We start from the raw sequence: 20,193 nt of genomic DNA, 5'->3' as shown, positions 1-20,193 counted from the left end.
CTATATCCAAAAGGTTATATGAACAGATACTAAAAGCAAATGTTAGCTTGCCTAGTTTCCCAGTGAGTGGAGTGAGAATTGTGAACGCGTTGGGTGCAAAGAGTAAACCTATTAAAGAACAAGTGTTAATTACATTCGAAATAGAGGGAGAAGAATACGAAGCAACGTTTTTGGTGGTGGATGGATTGAACACATCGATTATTTTAGGGATAGATTGGTTGAATGAAGTTGATGCAGTAGTGAGTTTTGATGAAGGTACTATCAAAGTCAAAGGAAGAAAGGGAGAAGAGAAGAGGTTGAAATTTGCTGAGGGGAGTGCAATCGAAGAAGAGGAAGAATTCAGAAGAATAAATTTGTGTCACGAAGAGGAACCCACCACGGGATACGGGGATGAGGAACCAGGAGCAGAAGTGTTGATATACCTTGAGGGACTAGCACGAGAGGATAGACATAAAGAGGACAAGATCAGAAAAAAATTGGAGGAAATGACGCACCTAGATGAGAGGGCTAAGAAGAAATTAGCTACAGTATTATACAGGCGTTGTAAAGTATTTTCTCAACGGCCAGGTATCATGCAAGGAGTGGAGTGTAAATTAAAGATAAAGAACCATAAACCGTTCAATATAAAACAGTATCCCATTCCCCAGGCGAAACGAAGAGCAGTAGATGAAGAAATACAGAGGATGATGGACCTTGGGGTTATAGAACGGGCCAATAGTCAATACAACAACCCCCTATTTGTTGTTGATAAGAAGGATGGAAAAGTGAGGATAGTTTTGGATGCGCGAACGGTGAACAAAATCATCGAACCGGAGAGGGACAAACCAGAAACTATAGAAGAACTGATTCAAAAATTCCGAGGGACAAAGGTGCTTAGTAGTATCGATTTGACTGCTGGGTACTGGCAGATACCATTGGCCACAGAGTCTCGCCAGTATACAGCGTTTACTTATGGAGGAAGATGCTATCAATTTAGGGTGTTGCCATTTGGACTTAATGTGTCAGTGTCTGAGTTTATAAGAGCAATGGATAAGATACTAGGCGAGGAGTTACTTAAGAAAGTCACTGTCTACGTGGATGACCTCTTGATAGCAAGCGAATCGTGGGAAGAGCATTTGGATAGACTGGATGCAATCTTGGCAGCTTTTGAAACCGCAGGGGTAACTGTAAATCTGGACAAGTCGGAATTTGGCAAATCAAAGATAAAATTTCTGGGCCATATAATATCCGAGGAGGGTATCTATCCTGATCCTAGTAAAATGGAGGCTATTAAAAATTTTCCGGCTCCCCATAGTAAGAAGCAGTTGCGAGCATTCTTTGGGGTTTGCGTGTTTTATAGAAAATTTGTCAAAGGATCTGTGCTTAATGCCCCGAGTATGAGGGAATTGACCAAGGCAAGGATGCCGTGGCATTGGAGTACAGAGTGCCAAACCGAGTTTGAAAATATTAAGAAGGCACTATATAATGCAGATATATTGTACCACCCGGATTTTTCCAAGGATTTTTATTTAGGAGCAGACAGCTCTGACTATGGACTAGGAACACATTTGTACCAAATAGAGAAGAACGGAAATGGTGAGAGTGTGAGAACAATAGCATTTGGTAGCAGAAGTTTAAATGCTTGGGAGAGGAAATACTCGATTACGGAAAGGGAAGCATTGGCAATTGTGTGGGGCTTTAAGCGTTTCCGGTATTATTTGGCTGGGAGACATGTGAAAGTCGTGACTGACCATAAGGCCCGGACATTTCTGACTACAAGTAAATTGAGGCATAGCAGACTAACGTGATGGGCCCTAGCATTACAAGACTATGACTTCGAGATAATTTATGAACCAGGAGCAACACATATAATACCTGATGCGTTGTCAAGATTACCAGCTGACTCAAGAGGAATGTTGGTGGACAGGCCGGAAGGAGAAGGAGTTAGAATTAACGTGATGAGGGGAGTACAGTATGAAGAATTCATAAGGAAATTCCTAAGGAATGTGCGTAGGGAACAGACGAGGATGAGAAATTAAAGACAATTAAAAACAAATACGGGTGTGCAGGAGAGGAAAGAATTCGCACATTTTATTATATTCACAATGGGATACTTTATAAAAGAAATAGGGAGAGTGAGGAGAACTGGAAACTCTGTGTGCCTGAGCATGTGGTAGAAAAATTAATTTGGTATACGCACTATAGTAATGCGCATTATGGACCGAAGAAATGTCTGGAAAAGTTGAAGTTGGATTGTGCTTTCAACAACATGGGAAGGCGTATACGTAAAATACTGAGTACATGTGACACCTGTCAGAAATGTAAGACGACCACAGTACAGCACAAAGGATATATGCATCCAATTGTACCAACAGCAATTAAGGACATAGTTGCAGTGGATCTATTTGGGCCACTTCCTGCCTCACGAGGGAATTACACACAAATCTTAGTAGCGGAAGAACTGGTTTACAAGTACATAAAATTTTACCCGTTGAAGAAAGCTACTAGTAGAGCCATCATTAACCAATTTGAGAAAGACTATTTTCAAAAGGTGTGTATTCCTAAGCGAATTTTGAGTGATAATGGGTCACAGTTCAGGTCAAAGGAATGGACAGAAATGCTAAGTGAGCACGGAATAGAGCAAATTGCCATTTCTAGGTATAGGCCAGCTTCTAACCCAGCGGAACGAACAATGAAGGAATTGAACCGTTTATGCCGAACCTACTGTCATAGGAAGCATGGGTCATGGAAAGAATATCTGGAAGAATTTGAGCGGGTTAGGAATCACCTCCCACATGATTCCACAGGGTTTGCACCATGTGAAGTATTGCTCAATCAGGAACCCGATAGTATTTTTCGTGAATTGGTAGTCTACCCACCAGGAAGTTCATTGACCCGGGAAAGGAAGTTGGAGCTGGTGGAATTAAGTATGAAGGAGAAGGCTAGGAAAAGACAGGAAAGACACGACAAACTAGTGAAACCGATAACTTACCGAGTGGGAGACCTGGTATTAGTGAAGGTTCATGCTAGATCAAAGAAAATAAACTCTGAAATACATAAGTTTAACCACGTTTATAAAGGACCATACAGAATTATAAAAATTGGTCATCCCAACACTGTGGAATTGGAATATGCACGGACAAAGAGAGTGCATGGTAAAGAGCATGTGGAAAACATAAAAAGGTACTACTCGCACGAGAGTAGAAGTAACCCAGGTGAGGAAGAGGAACTCGACTAGGGCAAATGAATGAACTGAGAGTGTCTAAACTCCTTGAAGTAGTGGCGTAGGATATATTTAGGACATTTGGCTGTAAAATGGACTTTTGAAAGAGGGAAGTGTTTATTTACATTATATTCTGTGATGTATTACAATTAGAGTTGCATATTTCATGTCAAGATTATCTCAGAATGAATATAAAACCTGTAATAACTATTTTGTAGTAATAATTCATATATCCTGTGTTTAGGTAATGAATTTTTGAGTGTATATGTTGTGTGTTGTCATTTTGATATTGGACTAGAGAGGACTATTGCTGTTTGAAGGAAAAATTGTAATTTTGAACAATGCCATTTATGTGATGTAATAACCTTTTGTAGAAATTGTTGTGGAGGCAGTCCACTACCGGAGTCCAGGAATATTTTGACAAATTGTAAATCCATTAATTATTTGTATTGTATGTTCTGTTCAAATGTAACCATGTTTTTAAATCCCTTGCCGATTCTTTTTCACCTGCGGTTCAAAAGAAGTTTTTGAGGGCGGGGATGTAAGGGGTCCGCAGGCCCTTACTACTAAGTTTGCACTCACACAGGTCGGTAGGGCAACTATCGATTAGTGCGTATCAGGGCGCGAGAGCTAGAGGGGGTTCACCGGAGTGCCGAGTGCTGCTTGGGTAGATTCCCGCGAGGCGGGAAGAACTGGGCGTAGTTACAGTCAGAGTTGAGAGTGCGGAGTCAGGGTGTGGTAGGTTCCCGCGAGGCAGGAAGAGCTGTGCAGAAGCCAGCAGTTGAATTAATGCAAATTATCGACAAAGGGAGTGGCCATCGCCGCGGTTTAACCCCTTTGTGTTAGTATTATACGGGAAAGTGAGAAAGTTTTATTACAGAGTGTTTTCAGTGATATTAAGTGCCGTTATTGAACTTCCGCGTCTACCGCGCCGGCATTACTTGGATTACAGTGATTGGATGTTGCGTGTGACGATTAAGAATAACTAAAGAAACCTGTGCTGAGATTAGCCGTCATTTACAGTGTATTGACGAAGGCAGTGGCTGTCTCCTTATTTTGTGCTTTTGCTAAGAATATAGATCTTGTTTGTGAAACTGTGTTGTGTCCTTCTTACCACTAAACAGTACTTATTACAGTATTTGCGAAGGACAATACGGAATGTAACATCCCCTGAGCAGTCCAATCCGATTGCCAGCCCATTAGGTACACGGTCACATTAATCAATTATCTAAATTTGGGCTGCTATTCAGATCCCGAACGAGCGGAGGAATAAAAGGGTATGTTACAAGAGGCAGCATGGCTCAATATTCCTGCAGGGGACTTCCAACGAATTGTTGAGTCCATGGCGCAACGAGTTAGCGCACTATGCCCGGCAAAAGGAGGTCCGACACGATATTAAGATGTGTCCCATAACTTCTGTCTCCTCAGTTTACTAGCAGGAAAGTAGGAAAAGACGAAAGTTACACCTTCATTCCCGTCTGTATGACTGAAGCCCCTCTATTATCTTGCCAAAAGTATCGGCCTGGGGGTATCTAGGATATTTCTGATTTTCGGGTTGAACCTGCTCGTTTATTTTCTCTCCTCCCGTTCTCCCCTCACTCTTACTTTCACTCACACATGCTGTACTTGAAGTTATTTTACAGTTTACATAATTCATTGATTTACAAAAGAATTGGACGATAATCTAATAAAATGCCATATGTTATGTCTTAGTAATATCATATGGTCACTGAATCCTTTGCTCCTATGTTACGGGTTTAATGTTTTAATGGTTTTGAACCATTTTAGAGATATTTTCATACTTTTGCGCACACATCGCGTGCGTACAAAACTGCCCTCTCTTGTCTGAAACTTTTCTTGACATGACAGACATAGGCGTGACGTCAAATCACTAGTTACATTTGTGAAGTACTGTCTAATGATGATTAGAATGATTTGTATGGTTTTACTATTATGGAGACAGATTGTATATTTCATTGGTGCCTTATAGCTACAATTTTAACGTATATCCAGAACATTATGTAACCAGTAAGAGTAACTTTTTCAATGTATGGAAGTGAGTTATTTTTCAATTTTTTTGTATACCCATATTTTAAGATGTGTATAATGTTAAGTGTTATAAATGAAATCACTGATCTTTCTGAAGAAGATGATTTAAAGACGTCGAATTCTAGATCAAGAGGTTTGAATAAAACTTTAATTTCTGCAACTGAATGGCTGCATTTCACTTTGCGTTCACGAAAATTTCATTACACTGTGCTATTCATAGAACAGGTCTTGAGGTAAGAGCATAGTATATTAATATTCCGATTAACTACCACAATTACACAGTAAAGTCAAAAAAACTTCAGCCAGCCGACATTGCAGCATTCTCCCCTAGATGTAAACGTAAACTTAGATGTAGAGACACTATCATACAGGCTTAATCGGTCAGTTACAAATTTATCAGTACGGATTTCAAATATTTCGACCTCTTGCTTTTATCCCATCCGGAGAGCCACATACACTGACGGAAAAAAATTACAACACCAAAAAGTAGTTGTGTGACATAAACGGAAGTTGGTAGGCGTGTTTGTACATCTGAAAGATGATGTCTATTTCAATTCCGCCCCATTCGCCTAAGAGTGGCACTAGTAGTGCCACTATAGGGATGCCAATCAGGTTTGCTTTAAATACACGCTGTAACGTTCGTGATCGTTAGTTACTCATAAAATTAGACATGGTGAGTTGATGTTAATCAAGAATTCTTTTACGGCGACAAACACGCCATTGTCAACACCCCACTAAATTTAAACGAGACCGTGTAATAGGGCTACGAGAAGCTGCATGTTCCTTCTGTGATATTGCACAAAGATTTGGCAGGAATGCAGCCACCCGTGCATGTTTGCTGGCACTGGTGGTCACTAAAATGTACGGTCGTAAGAAGACGGTATCATGGCGCTACCGAGATGGAGCGTGTTGGGCGTGTGGCTCTGCATCTGCAGCAGCAAATTGAGCAGCAATTGACATCACAGTCATACAACGAACTGTTAAAAATCTGTTACTTCAAGGATAGCTCCGAACCAGAAACCCTGTAGTAAACATTCCACTGACTCCAAACCACGCCGGCCGCGGTGGTCTAGCGGTTCTAGGCGCGCAGTCCGGAACCGCGCGACTGCTACGGTCGCAGGTTCGAATCCTGCCTCGGGCATGGATGTGTGTGATGTCCTTAGGTTAGATAGGTTTAAGTAGTTCTAAGTTCTAGGGGACTAATGACCACGGATGTTAAGTCCCATAGTGCTCAGAGCCATTTGAACCATTTTTTCCAAACCACGGCCATTTGCGACTTCAGTGGTGTCGGGAGAGAGCTCGTTGGAGAACATTGTGGAGGCCTGTTGTGTTTCCTGATGAATGCTGGTTCTGCCTCGGTACCAGTGATGGCTGTGTGTTGGTTAGAAGCAAGCCAGTTAAGGGCCTGAAAGCTACCTGTCTGCGTGCTGGACATAAACCTGGAGTTATGGTCTGGGGTGCAATTACGTATGACAGCACTAGCACACACCCGGACTGCAAATTTGTATGTCAGTGTTGTGATTCCATCTGTTGAGCTACCAATTATGACGAGCATTTCAGGTGGTGTTTCCAAAAGGATAACGCTCGTCCACATACCGTTGTTGCAACCCAACATGCTCTACAAAGTGTCGACATGTTGCCTTGGTCTGCCTGATCGCCAGATTTCTCTCCAATCGTGCACATATCGTACACCATCTCATGACAACTCCATCGTCGTCCACAAACACAATTAACCGTCCCTGTATTGAACGATCAAGTGCTACAGGTTTGGAATTCGATTCCACAAAGTGACATCTGGCACCATTACAACACAATTTATGAACGTTTGCATGCTTGCATTCAGCATTCTGGAGGGTCACACCGGTTATTAATGTACCCGCCTTTCACATTTGCAATGGCTTATCTCGCGCTTACATTAACGTGTGGTCTTGCAAAGTTAACCACTTAAATATGTTACCTGGACAAATGTATTTCTGAAATTTCGTTATCCTTCATTAATTATTAACTGGTGTTGCGATTTTTTCTTACGTCAGTGTATTCGGAAACCTTTCTTTTTCTTAGTTTGTTTCCCTTGCATCTATCCTGACCGCATTTTTCAGGATTTTTCAAATTTCATTTTAATTCTTAACTTTGTGGCCGGATTCCCTTCCTGGCATCACACTCGAAAGGGTAACCTAAGGGAGGAATGTCGTGTGAGCCATCTGTGAGTGCATCGTGTAAACTTTATCCTGTGTGTTATCTTCTTTTAATTGATTGGGTGTCGTATTTTCTGAAGTGGATTTTCGGGGCCAGCCCAGCATTTTCTAAATAAGCGTGGGAAACCGCCTAAAGACCACATATAGGCTGTCCAGTGTACCGGCCCACGGTCGTTAATCCGCCGCGCTGATTCGACCTGGGTCCAGCTCACCACTTGCGTCGCACATGAAATGTATGCACGCTTGTGGATATGGACAGCCATCAACTGTACAATGGAACGAGGACAATGAAAATTTATGCCGGACCGGGGCTCGAACCCGGATTTCCCGCTTATCGCGAGCGGTCGTCTTACTATTAGGCTATCCGAGTACGACACACATCCAGGCCCAAACTTCCATATGTCGTCGCTCAACTGTCTACAACCTGTACTCATACATCCATTATGTGTATTCCCGTGCAGCGGAAAGATTTTAATTGAAAGTTGCTTGCCGGTGTCGCTAGATAAATACGCTATTGCTGTGCCCGTGTTGTTCAGAAGTTCAATACAACGTGTCTTCGAACAAGCATGCATGCAGTTTTTGTCTAGCCATGAATCGTGCTGGGATAGTCTAAAGGGAAGGCGACCGCTCGTAGCAAGCAGATAATCTGGATTCCAGTGCCTGTCCGGCATAAATTTTCATTGTAGTCGTTCCATTATACAGCTGATGCTTGTCCTTATTTGCAGCTGCGAATGCATTTCATGTACGTCACATATTGTTTTTGTATATGGTGTTGTTTGCAGCCGCACTGTACGAAATATTCTTTTGATAAATACGCGGCAGAAAAATGCGCTCGTTACAAGTGATTTTTTATTATTATTTTACATCATCCAGCTGGCCGCGGTGGCCGAGCGGTTCTAGGCGCTCAGTCCGGAACCGCGCGACTGCTACGGTCGCAGGTTCGAATCCTGCCTCGGGCATGGATGTGGTGATGCCCTTAAGGGACTGATGACCACATATGTTAAGTTCCATAGTGCTTAGAGCCATTTGAACCATTACATCATCCCATTCCGTTACATTATCCCTAGATATTTTATCGATGTTTGGGATGAGCTGCTATAAAGCACTTGTATGTGTTGTTTTTTCCTGTTGTTGATCCAGAAATATAGAACTGGGGAAGAGTGAAATGTGGTGTCACCATACAGCCCACTTGCTGCTCCGATTGTATTGGCTACCCTAACGTTCCTAGCCGACGGAAGCATCATCATCAAAAGTATCACATTCTCATACTACATTATCGAATCCCAAAAGGTCTAAGTTTTAACAGCGGGACATTCCCCACTTTCTGATGATCAGAATCTGTAAGTCAACATCTCTTTATCGTCTAATAGTTGTATTTCCGACTGCGTTCTCCCGCACGAACGCCGTCACATGAGTTTGCGTGGGTGATTCAGATAACACAGAGAGAAACTTTCTACAAACTGCAGAGCTTACGGAAGATCAAGCTGGTCCAATTTTCTTGTAGATAAGACAAGGGTTGCTGGGAAAATAGTGCCTGCCTGCCTTTCCCTGTTTTTCTAAAATTATACGCAGAATTGAACTAACAGTTGTGAGTGGAGTGGAAAGCGGAGGATCACCCCTGACCTACTTTCTCACTTCATCTACATCTACGTACAGACTCCGCAAGCCCCTGTATAGTGCGTGGCGGAGGGTATCCTGTAACACTGCTGGTCATTTCCTTTTCTGTTCCATTCGCAAATCGAGAGAGAAGAAAACGACTGTCTATTTGTCTTCGCATGAGCCCTAATCTCTCTAATCTTGTCTTCATGGTCCTAATGTGAAATGTACATTGGCGGCAGTAGAAATGTTCTGCAGCCATCGTCAAATGTCGATTCTCTATATTTTCTCAATAGTGATCCTCGAAAGGAACGTCACCTTTTCTCCAGCGATTCCCATTTGAGTTCTCGAAGCACCACCGTCATACTTGCGTCTTGCATGAACCTATCGGTAACAAATATAGGAGCCCACTTCTGAATTATATCGGTGTCTTTCGTTAATCAGACCTGATGGGGATCGCAAACACTGGAACAGTACTGAACAAAGAAACGCTTTTCAACAGAAATTGCTATATATGCTTTCACTGATCAAATATTGAATGTAATGAATAACCGAACATCACCCATTGGGATATTTTGTGATCTCTCAAAGGCTTTTGATTGTGTGAATCATGAAATTCTTCTAGATAAGCTTAAGTATTGTGGTGTGGGTGGGGCAGAGCACATCTGATTTAATTCATAATTAACTGGAAGAATGCAGAAGGTTGAAATTAACAGTACAGGTAGTCTACAAAAACCAGCAGAGTCCTCTAACTGGGGAGGTATCATAAAAGATGTTCCACCGGGTTCAGCCTTGGGTCCCTTATTGTTCTTAATATATATTAACGACTTGCCACTCTATATTCGTGAAGATGCAAAGTTAGTTCTTTTTGCTTATGATACAAGTATAGTAAACACACCCAAGAAGCAAGAATCAGCTGAGAAAATTACAAATAATGTATTTCAGAAAATTATTAAGTGGTTCTCTGCAAATGGACTCTCACTAAATCCTGAGAAAACACAGTTTATACAATTCTATACAGTAAATGGCATAACACCATTGATATATATAGATCATGAATGGAAGTCTGTTGCTAAGGTAGAATACTCAAAATTTCTGGGTGTGTGCACTGATGAGAAATTGGATTGGAAGAAACACATCGATGATTTGCTGAAACGGTTAGGTTCAGCTACTTATGCTATTAGGGTTATTGCAAATTTTGGTGATAAAAATATCAGTAAATTAGCCTACTATGGCTATTTTCATTCACTGCTTTCATATGGCATAATATTTTGGGGCAGTTCGTCATTAAGAGAGAAAGTATTCATTGCACCAAAGTGTGTAATCAGAATAAATGCTGGAGCCCACCCAAGATCACCTTGCAGACATTTATTTAAGGAACTCGGGATATTCACAGTACCTTCGCAATACATTTATTCAGTTATGAAATTTGTCATTAATAACCCATCCCAATTAAAAAAATAATAGCGAAGTGCATAGCTACAACACTAGAAGAAAAGATGATATTCACTATTCTGGATTAAATCTCACTTTGGCACAGAAAGGGGTGAATTATGCTGCCACAGAAATCTTTGGTCATCTGCCAAATGGCATTAAAAGTCTGACAGATAGCCAAGCAACATTTAAAAGAAAATTAATAGAATTTCTGAATGATAACTCCTTCTACTCAACAGAGAAATTCTTAGATATGAAGTAGTAACTGTAAAAAAAAAAAAAATATATTTTGTATAAAGAAAACTTATGTTAAAGTGACACGTACCACATCATTACGAAATGTCGTATTCATAATCTATGGAACAAGGATTAATGTATGTATGTAAGTACAATGACTCGCACTAGTGGTCTGTATGTGGTCTCCTCTACAAATGAACCACACTTTACTAAGATTCGCCCAAAAACCGAAGTCGACCACTCAACTGCTACAGTCCTTACATGTTCATTCCATTTCGTACTGCCTTGCAACGTTACACGCAGACATTTAAACAACGTGACTGTGTCAAGCAGCGCACTACTAATACCGTATTCAAACATGATAGTCTGGTATTCATACTCATCTACATTAACTTACATTTTTCTACATTTAGAGCTGGTTAGCTTTCACTACACCAACTACAAATTTTGTCTAAGTTATTCTGTATCCTGCTACAGTCACCCAACGACGACACCTTCCCGTATGCCACAGCATCATCAGCAAACAGCCGCAGGTTGCTGCTTACCCCGTCCGCCAGACCATTTATGCATGTAGAAATTAACAACAGACTTGTAACACTTCTCTGCGGCACTCATGAATATACCCTTGCCTCTGATTGACACTCGACGTCGAGGACAACATACTGGTTACTGTTACTTAAGAAATTTTTGCTCTTGCGCTGATATCCATATCGCTCATCAGCGTCAGTTCTCCAGTACTGTGCATATAACAGGGAAACAGGTAAACGGCTCTAAAGATATTTGAGTAAAATGTTTCTGTTCCTTTCTAAGAACCGAGCGAGGTGGCGCAGTGGTTAGCACACTGGACTCGCATTCGGGAGGACGACGGTTCAATCCCGTCTCCGGCCATCCTGATTTAGGTTTTCCGTGATTTCCCTAAATCGCTTCAGGCAAATGCCGGGATGGTTCCTTTGAAAGGGCACGGCCGATTTCCTTCCCCATCCTTCCCTCACCTGAGCTTGCGCTCCGTCTCTAATGACCTCGTTGTCGACGGGACGTTAAACACTAATCTCCTCCTCCTCCTCCTCCTTTCTAAGACAGGTGCAACGTACTATAGCGTAACGTGGTTATTGTAGTGCACATCTAGGTTTCAGTTGAGACTGTACCTTAAGATAAGCAGGGTCGCCAACGAGGAGCTGTAGGCCGGACTTGGCGGCCTCGGTGAGTGTGAGCGCGTAGTAGCCCGCGATGCCGAACAGGTCGCACGCCAGCGTCAGCAGCACGCGCTCGGGGTAGCCCTTCACCTGCCGCCGGAACAGCACCTGCAACCAGCCCTGCTGTTCAGACTAGACGCACAGTGTGTACCGATACAGCCTCTGCGGCTTGTTTGTAAATCGTATACACTAAAGAGTCATAACAATATGAGCACCTGTGTAATAACGTATTGGTCCACATTTGTGACGCAGTACAGTAGCGATTGTGTCTGACATGGATCGGAAACAGCTTGGTGGGTTTTTGGAGATATGTTGCACCACATATCAATGCACAGGTCACGCAGTTCCCATTATTTATAGGCCGGTAGTTTGTGGCCGCGCAGCTGGCGCCAAAGATTTTGTGAGGTGGGGTCGCTGTGGTTATAGTACACAAACCCCTGAGATGCAAAATTAAGTTCCCCGTGATTAGGACATGGAGTGTCGCTCTCCATTCAATCACTTTACAGTTACTTTTAAAAGGTAATGAAACATGTCGCGCAACTGATAACGTCTTCTAAAATCTTCATTTAACATGGGTAAGCCCACATTTAAAAGTTACTGGTTATGCATGAAATACACAGGTCAGCCACTACAATAGGGCGCATTTTAGTTAAGGGAGGCATGTAATTATGAAATTAAAATGCACGCTCGTAAAAGATGCTATTTATTTCCCTTAACGAGCATTCAAGTGGGAAACCCTTGAACAAGGTAGCAAGGAATGCAAAGGTCGAGAGGAGTTATGTTTAATTCCGATCTCGGTAACAACTTTAGGATCGTGTAATGAATATAGCCAATAGTCAAGTGAAGAGCGTATCAGAAAGTGGTAATGAAAAGTGAACTCGAAAGAACAAACAATTGACAGACGCAAAGTGCATCCTTGAGGTTAAACAACAAAGTGTGCTCATCAGTTACCGAAACGATTAACTCCACGCGGTCAACAAATACAGTGCCCCCTGAGCTATTCCACAGCAAAGCACTGCTGATCGAATCTCACCAAATAAACTTCCAGTACTCGGCTGCGTGCGCGCCAGCTGTGACCGGCAGTTAATAGCGTACTGGACACATACACTACTGGCCATTAAAATTGTTACACCAAGAAGAAATGCAGATGATAAACGGGTATTCAATGGACAAATGTATTACACTAGAACTGACATGTCATTACATTTTCACGCAATTTGGGTGCATAAATCCTGAGAAATCAGTACCCAGAACAACCACCTCTGGCCGTAATAACGGCCTTGATACGCCTGGTCATTGAGTCAAACAGACCTTGGATGGCGTGTACAGGTACAGCGGCCCATGCAGCTTCAACACGATGCCACAGTTCATCAAGAGTAGTGACTGGCGTATTGTGACGAGCCAATTGCTTGGCCACCATTGACCAGACGTTTTCAGTTGGTGAGAGATCTGGAGAATGTGCTGGCCAGGGCAGCAGTCGAACATTTTCTGTATCCAGAAAGGCCCGTACAGGATCTGCAACATGCGGTCGTGCATTATCCTGCTTAAATGTAGGGTTTCACAGGGATTGAATGAAGGGTAGAGCCACGGGTCGTAACACATCTGAAATGTAACGTCCACTGTTCAAAGTGCCGTCAATGCGAACAAGAGGTGACCGAGACGTGTAACCTATGCCAACACATAACATCACGCCGGGTGATACGCCAGTATGGCGATGACGAATACACGCTTCCAATGTGCGTTCACCGCGATGTCACCAAACACAGATGCGACCATCATGTTTGTGTAAACAGAACCTGGATTCATCCGAAAAAATGACGTTTTGCCATTCGTGCACCCCGGTTCGTCGTTGAGTACACCATTGCAGGCGCTCCTGTCTGTGATGCAGCGTCAAGGGTAACCGCAGCCATGGTCTCCGAGCTGCAAACGTCGTCGAACTGTTCGTGCAGATGGTTGTTGTCTTGCTAACGTCCCCATGTGTTGACTCAGGGATCGAGACGTGGCTACACCCTCCGTCACAGCCATGCGGATAAGATGCCTGTCATCTCGACTGCTAGTGATACGAGGCTGTTGGGATCCAACACGGCGTTCCGTATTACCCTCCTGACCCCACCGATTCCATATTCTGCTAACAGTCATTGGATCTCGACCAACGCGAGCAGCAATGTCGCGATACGACAAACCGCAATCGCGATAGGCTACAATCCGACCCTTATCAAAGTCGGAAACGTGATGGTACGCATTTCTCGTCCTTACAAGAGGCATCACAACAACGTTTCACCAGGCAACGCCAGTCAACTGCTGTTTGTGTATGAGAAATCGGTTGGAAACTTTCCTCATGTCAGCAAGTTGTAGGTGTCGCTACTGGCGCCAACCTTGTGTGAATGCTCTGGAAAGCTAATCATTTGCATATCAGAGCATCTTCTTCCTGTCGGTTAAATTTCGCGTCTGTAGCACGTCATTTTCGTGGTGTAGCAATTTTAATGGCCAGTAGTGTATTCGTCTGTGCGGCCTCTCGAGGATGCCAGCAAGACCGTCGTTCGCGGAGGCAGGAGACAGAGTGTCTCCAAACAGGAATTCTAACTTCTCTCTCAAGTTTTGGAAAAGCTCCAAGTCACACACCAGTGACGATAATGATTCCGAGCGCCGCCCAATCTCCAGCTAAGTTTTAACGAGATTGCGACCATTGCTCCAAAGAAACTCCAGGATTTCGACAGAGGGCCAGCAAGAGTGAGACTTTTTGTTTATTTTATGGGCAGGAGCACGGACCGAAGCTAATCGTCTTTCTAGCCACGGCCAGAGCAGCTGTTGATACGTTGTGTCTTTCGGTACCGTCAGAAAATTTCATCTGCCGTTTGCTTTAAATAAAGGAGACATTCCTCCACATAGGCACCGCACTTTTGCACGAGCGCTTTCTTGTCACCTGGATCACTATCTCCCATCGTGCTAACACAGCCAACTCCGAAACGGGGAAGTGCGAGGGTGGAGGCTGTATTGACCATGGAGAGCACTTAAAGCTACACGTTTATGGCTGTGGCGAAGGTCCAATGTTTGCATCCCTTCACCGTCTCTCTCTACTAGGCTGTTGTACTGAATAAACAGCTTCTCACAAACTGAACAGCTAATTCATTTCCTAGATTGACCGTAGACAACATGTGGAATTATATGTGCATTTTGCATACAGTAATACGAATTACGAAAATTACATCTCAGTTACCCATTAATCATGTTAATAGACCTAGGGATTACTGTTAGAGCATAAAAATATGAAGAAAATATGCAGGGTGGCGCTACGTGAATAATTAAGCCACCATTCAATGTGTTCCATAAGGTTCAAATCAGGAAAATTTCATGGCCATATATCAATGTGAGTTCTTATCATGTTCTCAAATCACTGCAGCACGATTGTGACCTTATGACACAGACATTTATCATGCTGGAATATGCCACTGCGGCCGGCCGGAGTGGCCGTGCGGTTCTAGGCGCTACAGTCTGGATCCGAGCGACCGCTACGGTCGCAGGTTCGAATCCTGCCTCGGGCATGGCTGTGTGTGATGTCCTTCGGTTAGTTAGGTTTAATTAGTTCTAAGTATTAGGCGACTGATGACCTCAGAAGTTGAGTCGCATAGTGCTCAGAGCCATTTATGCCACTGCTGTCGGAGAAGACATCAAACTTGAACGCATGGACGTAAGCTACAATTATGTTCACAAAGTCCACAGTTGCAATGGTGTCTTCGATTACTACTACAGGTACCACGGAAGCCCATGTGAATGACCCGTAGCATAATACTGTTCCTGTTGGGGTACATTGAAGTAGCCTCCCTGCAGATTGCTTGTTAATCAGCAGTTGGGAGTTACCTGGGCAACGTTAGCACCATGCCATAGTTAGGTTTAAGTAGTTATAAGTTCTAGGGGACTGATGACCACAGATGTTAAGTCCCATAGTGCTCAGCGCCATTTGAACCATTTGATACAGGCCTAGGATCCATAGACAATATGAATGTGCAGTGTTTGTAAGGCGAGAGATCAATATTAAGTCTGCAAGTTTGACATCCAGGGATAATACAGGATTACTGACAATAGAACTAGAGACTAGCATTGTAATACTAGTATGCAAACCATCTAATACAGACTTCAATTTCTAGAAGCCCAGGAATTTCAATGTAAGGGTATCAAGACCACATTGGAAGATTTCAACTGGAGAAGCACAGGCTGTGAAACTACAGACAAGAACTGAGATGAACTGGAAAGCTGGGTGAAAAGGGAAGGCCTAGAACTCATACACATTCCTAAGCTGAGACCATCTTTTGAAAGCGGAAGAGGGTGCAAGGGCTACAATCCGAAAAATGTTTTCATTAGTTCGGAAGCACGTCAACATGTGGTAAAACACTTAAGGAACCTATACCAAAAACACAGCAAAATACCATGACGTGTGCAGTATTTCAGTCCAGAAGAAATTTCTGTTAACCCTTTGACCGCCATTTATTCCAAAGACATTGATGTATGGTTATTTTAATTAATATCGTTGTCAGAATCAGCAAATGAAAAGAACATTTACCACTGTTTCATTTTCCAACACGTGGAGGGGTGAGACATGCAATACCTCCACGTTTTCAGAAGATGACTGTGCAAAAATTACAAACCTAAAGAACAGAGAAACAAATCAGTGGACGTAGCATCTATCCGACATTGTAAGTCATATTACATGTGGCCAATTTGGGCCTCGTTTGTGATGCGGCAAGCATCATTGCGTACGCGCATTTCCTTGATGCGATGTGTCCGACAAGGCGCAAAAGCAACCCGCTTCACAAATGTAGTAATAGGGTTGTCTCGACGCAGGGGCGAACAAATTCAGTGTAGCAACACGGAAACGAGGGTCAACAATGAAACTTGATGACAGCATGTCCAACAGGTGCAATCTATAACTAGAAGACTTCGGCAAACCATTAGCATGCTTCCCTTTGTCAGCGGGACGTTGATAAACAGCAATAACATGCAGAAAATTCCAACTGGCTCTCTGCTCACATATCGTGGGCTGCAAACGTCCCGATATTAGTCAAAGGATTAAACGACGATTCAACTTCAAATGGCGCACTGAGAAAGTTTCTCAAAAGAACTGAGGTTTACGTAGTCCTGGTAAAAAAAATCTCTCGAAAGCACGTACTTTGTGGGTGTCAAACGCAATAAACAGAGTGGTCAGAAATAATCTGAAAAACTTGTAAGGAAGTTGCATGGTAGGTTGTGCTGAGAAATAATTGTTAAGAAAAAGATTCGATACTTTGCGCTTTTTACGAGTTAATTAGCATTGAAGTGAATAGGCCCTTATGCGCGCAAATTCAGGTTGCTAGCCATGTAAGATTGGTGTCAGTTGCTCTCATAGCAAGGATGATAGCTCATGAGACTGCTCAGCCTTTGGCTCGGGTTCGATCCTTAAGACCGTCCCGAGTCCTATTATCGTATCGCTCTCTTGTTCAGTTTTAGGAAACCAAACGGGGGACACGTTTGGCTACACCGTCTCTGGCGGGCTGTTTGAAGCTGCGCGCGCAATGGCCTGATTGGTTAACTTCAGCGTTAATTAACCCTAGAATATCAAGCTGTGAAATGTATATAACAAGGTGGGGTAAAAATTCACCCCGCGTTTTTCTAAATTGTCTCTGTTAATAAATATTCTGGAAATAAAGAAGCAATATGCAACGTAAGTCCGCAGCCCGTGGTCTCGCGGTAAAGTTTTCGCTTCCCCAGCACGGGGTCCTAGGTTCGATTCCCGGCGGGTTAGGGATTTTCACCTGCCCCGAGAGCTCTGTCAAGAAGCATGCGACTTCATTTCCATTCCATGCAACATTTATTAAAAAGTATTGTTAATTTTTTACAATATGATAAAATCAATAATAATTACAGTGTCAATGTATTTTATTATACTACTAGTATCTCTGGAAATATGAGTGTGTAATTATCTTTTTTATTCATTTAACCTTTTTATTATAACATTTCGAAACACTGCAGAACATCTAATAAAACATATTGAAACAAACAAGTATTATTTATCGCAGTATGACAAATAATATGTATACCGTTTTGGTAAAAAATATAAAGCTAACGACAAGGAATAAAAAAGTGCATCACGTAAAAGGAAATAAAGATTTTATGAACTTATTTCGAAATTTGATAAAATTTTGAATATATAAAACATTTTCAAACCAAACTTTTGTGGAAACGTTACCGAGCGAGGTGGCGCAGTGGTTAGCATACTGGACTCGCATTCGGGAGGACGACGGTTCAATCCCGTCTCCGGCCATCCTAATTTAGGTTTACCCTGATTTCCCTAAATCGCTTCAGGCAAATGCCGGGATGGTTCCTTTGAAAGGGCACGGCCGATTTCCTTCCCCATCCTTCTCTCACCTGAGCTTGCGCTCCGTCTCTAATGACCTCATTGTCGACGGGACGTTAAACAATAATCTCCTCCTCCTCCTTTTGTGGAAACGTTGACAAATATTTTTCCGATGGTCTTTGCACACTGGTTTCGAACAGACTCAACATTCAAAGAACTTCTTTGGTCTTCTTTTCGACTCTTTAGAAAGCATTTTCCACTTTTTATTTAGATTGGTTGTGGTTATGTTGCTGATCCTGGAATATCACTCCCAAATGTGTCAAGATCTGTACCGTCGTTAGGCCAAGATTTTTATGTAATTGTTTTTCGTAAGTCTCTCTTTCATTTTTCCTTCGACCAGCGCAAACGCCAATGAGTTGAGAAAGTTGCTTCGGCTGTCTGTGCCGCCAGTTCCCTTATACAAGAGAAAGGCGTTTATCCCTGACGCATCTAAAAGTCCATACACACACTGCCGGAAAAAAAGTAATACATAGTTTGAGAAGATTCCAATTAACTCAGGAATTATTGTTGCAACAGTGTGTATGGAGTACACGAAATGATTACATTTTCAGATTAATAGCACGAGCGTTTGTGAGGTACCAGGTATTGATCCATCCTGAAACACACATATTAGTATGTGGTGTAGCCTACACAGGATGCAATGCAGACACTGACTCTGGCATCCGGTCGGTCTTACAGATCGCGAATACTGTCGTGGTATACATTATACCATGCCTTGCTCAACTTGTTCACGTAGTTCTGTAAGAGTTGTCAGTTGACGAGTCGCACGAGTCATTCCTCGTCCCATCATATCACATTTGCTCGATTGGAGAAAAGTCCGGAGATCGTGCTGACCAGGGAAGTTGCTTTACGTCTTACAGAGGGCGTTGGGTTTCAGGGGCAGTGTGGGGACGAGCGTTATCTTGTTGGAACCACACATCACTTTGCTGTTGCCAGAATGGAAAAACAACGGGTGTAACAACATTCTGCACCTGCCAAGAGCTGATTACCTTTCAGGTCAGAAACACGAAAGTTGAACGAGAGTTGTAGCTTGTCGCACTCCAGACCATAAGGCCTGAGGTGGAGGTAGTGTGTCTTGGACGAATGCATTGTACGAGGCAGCGCTCACCAGGTCTACATCGTATGTTCAAACGACTATCAACTGCGTACAGACAGAATCTGCTTTCATCGCTTAAGACGACGGTATGTCAGCCCATCTTCGACGTGAACTTCTGTCGGCACCAGTCAAGCTGCCCACGTCAGTGTTGTGGCGTGAGTGGAATACGGGCTAGACGTGAGCTTACTCACAGCCCCACTGCTAATAACCGGTTCGCAACAGTTTGTGTTGACATGTCTGGACTCAGAAGCCGTCTTATCAGAGCTGTGGTGGCTGAACGGTCTGCCAGTGCTTCCCTTATAATACGACGGTCCTGGCGGCCGTCTGTGCTGCGTGTACATCCAGAACCTCGTCTACAGGTGTGAGAATGTTCACGTGACTACTGATACCAGATTCGAGCACAACAGACGCAGCACGTCCAACATGTGTGCCGGTTCTCCGAAAGGACCATCCAGCCACTCACAAGGCAATAATCTGACCCCTTTCCAATCCGATCAGTTGGCTGTAGGACGCACGAGTGCGTCTCTGTGGCATGGTTGCCCGCTTGCTTCACAAGTTTGTACCACATTGAGCCTTCTGGCTGAGAACATTCCCTATTAAAGGGTAGACACAGGTGGCGTTCTGGTGGTTATGCCACTACGCTATGTTGGCTGGCGACGCTGAAACCATTATCAGTACATTTACACTGGCGTACAAAATTAGAGAAACAAACTGAAATTTTGCAAGGTTGCGTTTATTTTGCCACAAAACAGTATAAACAGATGACAGCAACGTAGAAAAAATGTAAAGAATACAGAACGTAA

At 43.0% G+C, this 20,193-nt stretch overlaps 1 protein-coding gene across 1 annotated transcript in view; it reads right to left on the bottom strand.

The window, feature by feature from the left end:
- Nucleotides 1-20,193, bottom strand: part of LOC126249472 (uncharacterized) — a gene marked incomplete at its 5' end in the record, with an annotated part of 507,806 nt that overhangs the window by 338,112 nt on the left and 149,501 nt on the right. The window contains one exon of the mRNA XM_049951127.1: nt 11,859-12,014. Within this exon, the coding sequence (XP_049807084.1) occupies nt 11,859-12,014 (156 nt within the window). The remainder of the gene's footprint in view (nt 1-11,858; nt 12,015-20,193) is intronic.

Source organism: Schistocerca nitens, chromosome 3 (assembly GCF_023898315.1).
Source record: "Schistocerca nitens isolate TAMUIC-IGC-003100 chromosome 3, iqSchNite1.1, whole genome shotgun sequence".
NCBI lineage: Eukaryota > Metazoa > Arthropoda > Insecta > Orthoptera > Acrididae > Schistocerca > Schistocerca nitens.
The sequence above is the reverse complement of the archived record's forward strand: the minus strand, read 5'-3'. Positions and strand labels throughout refer to the sequence as shown.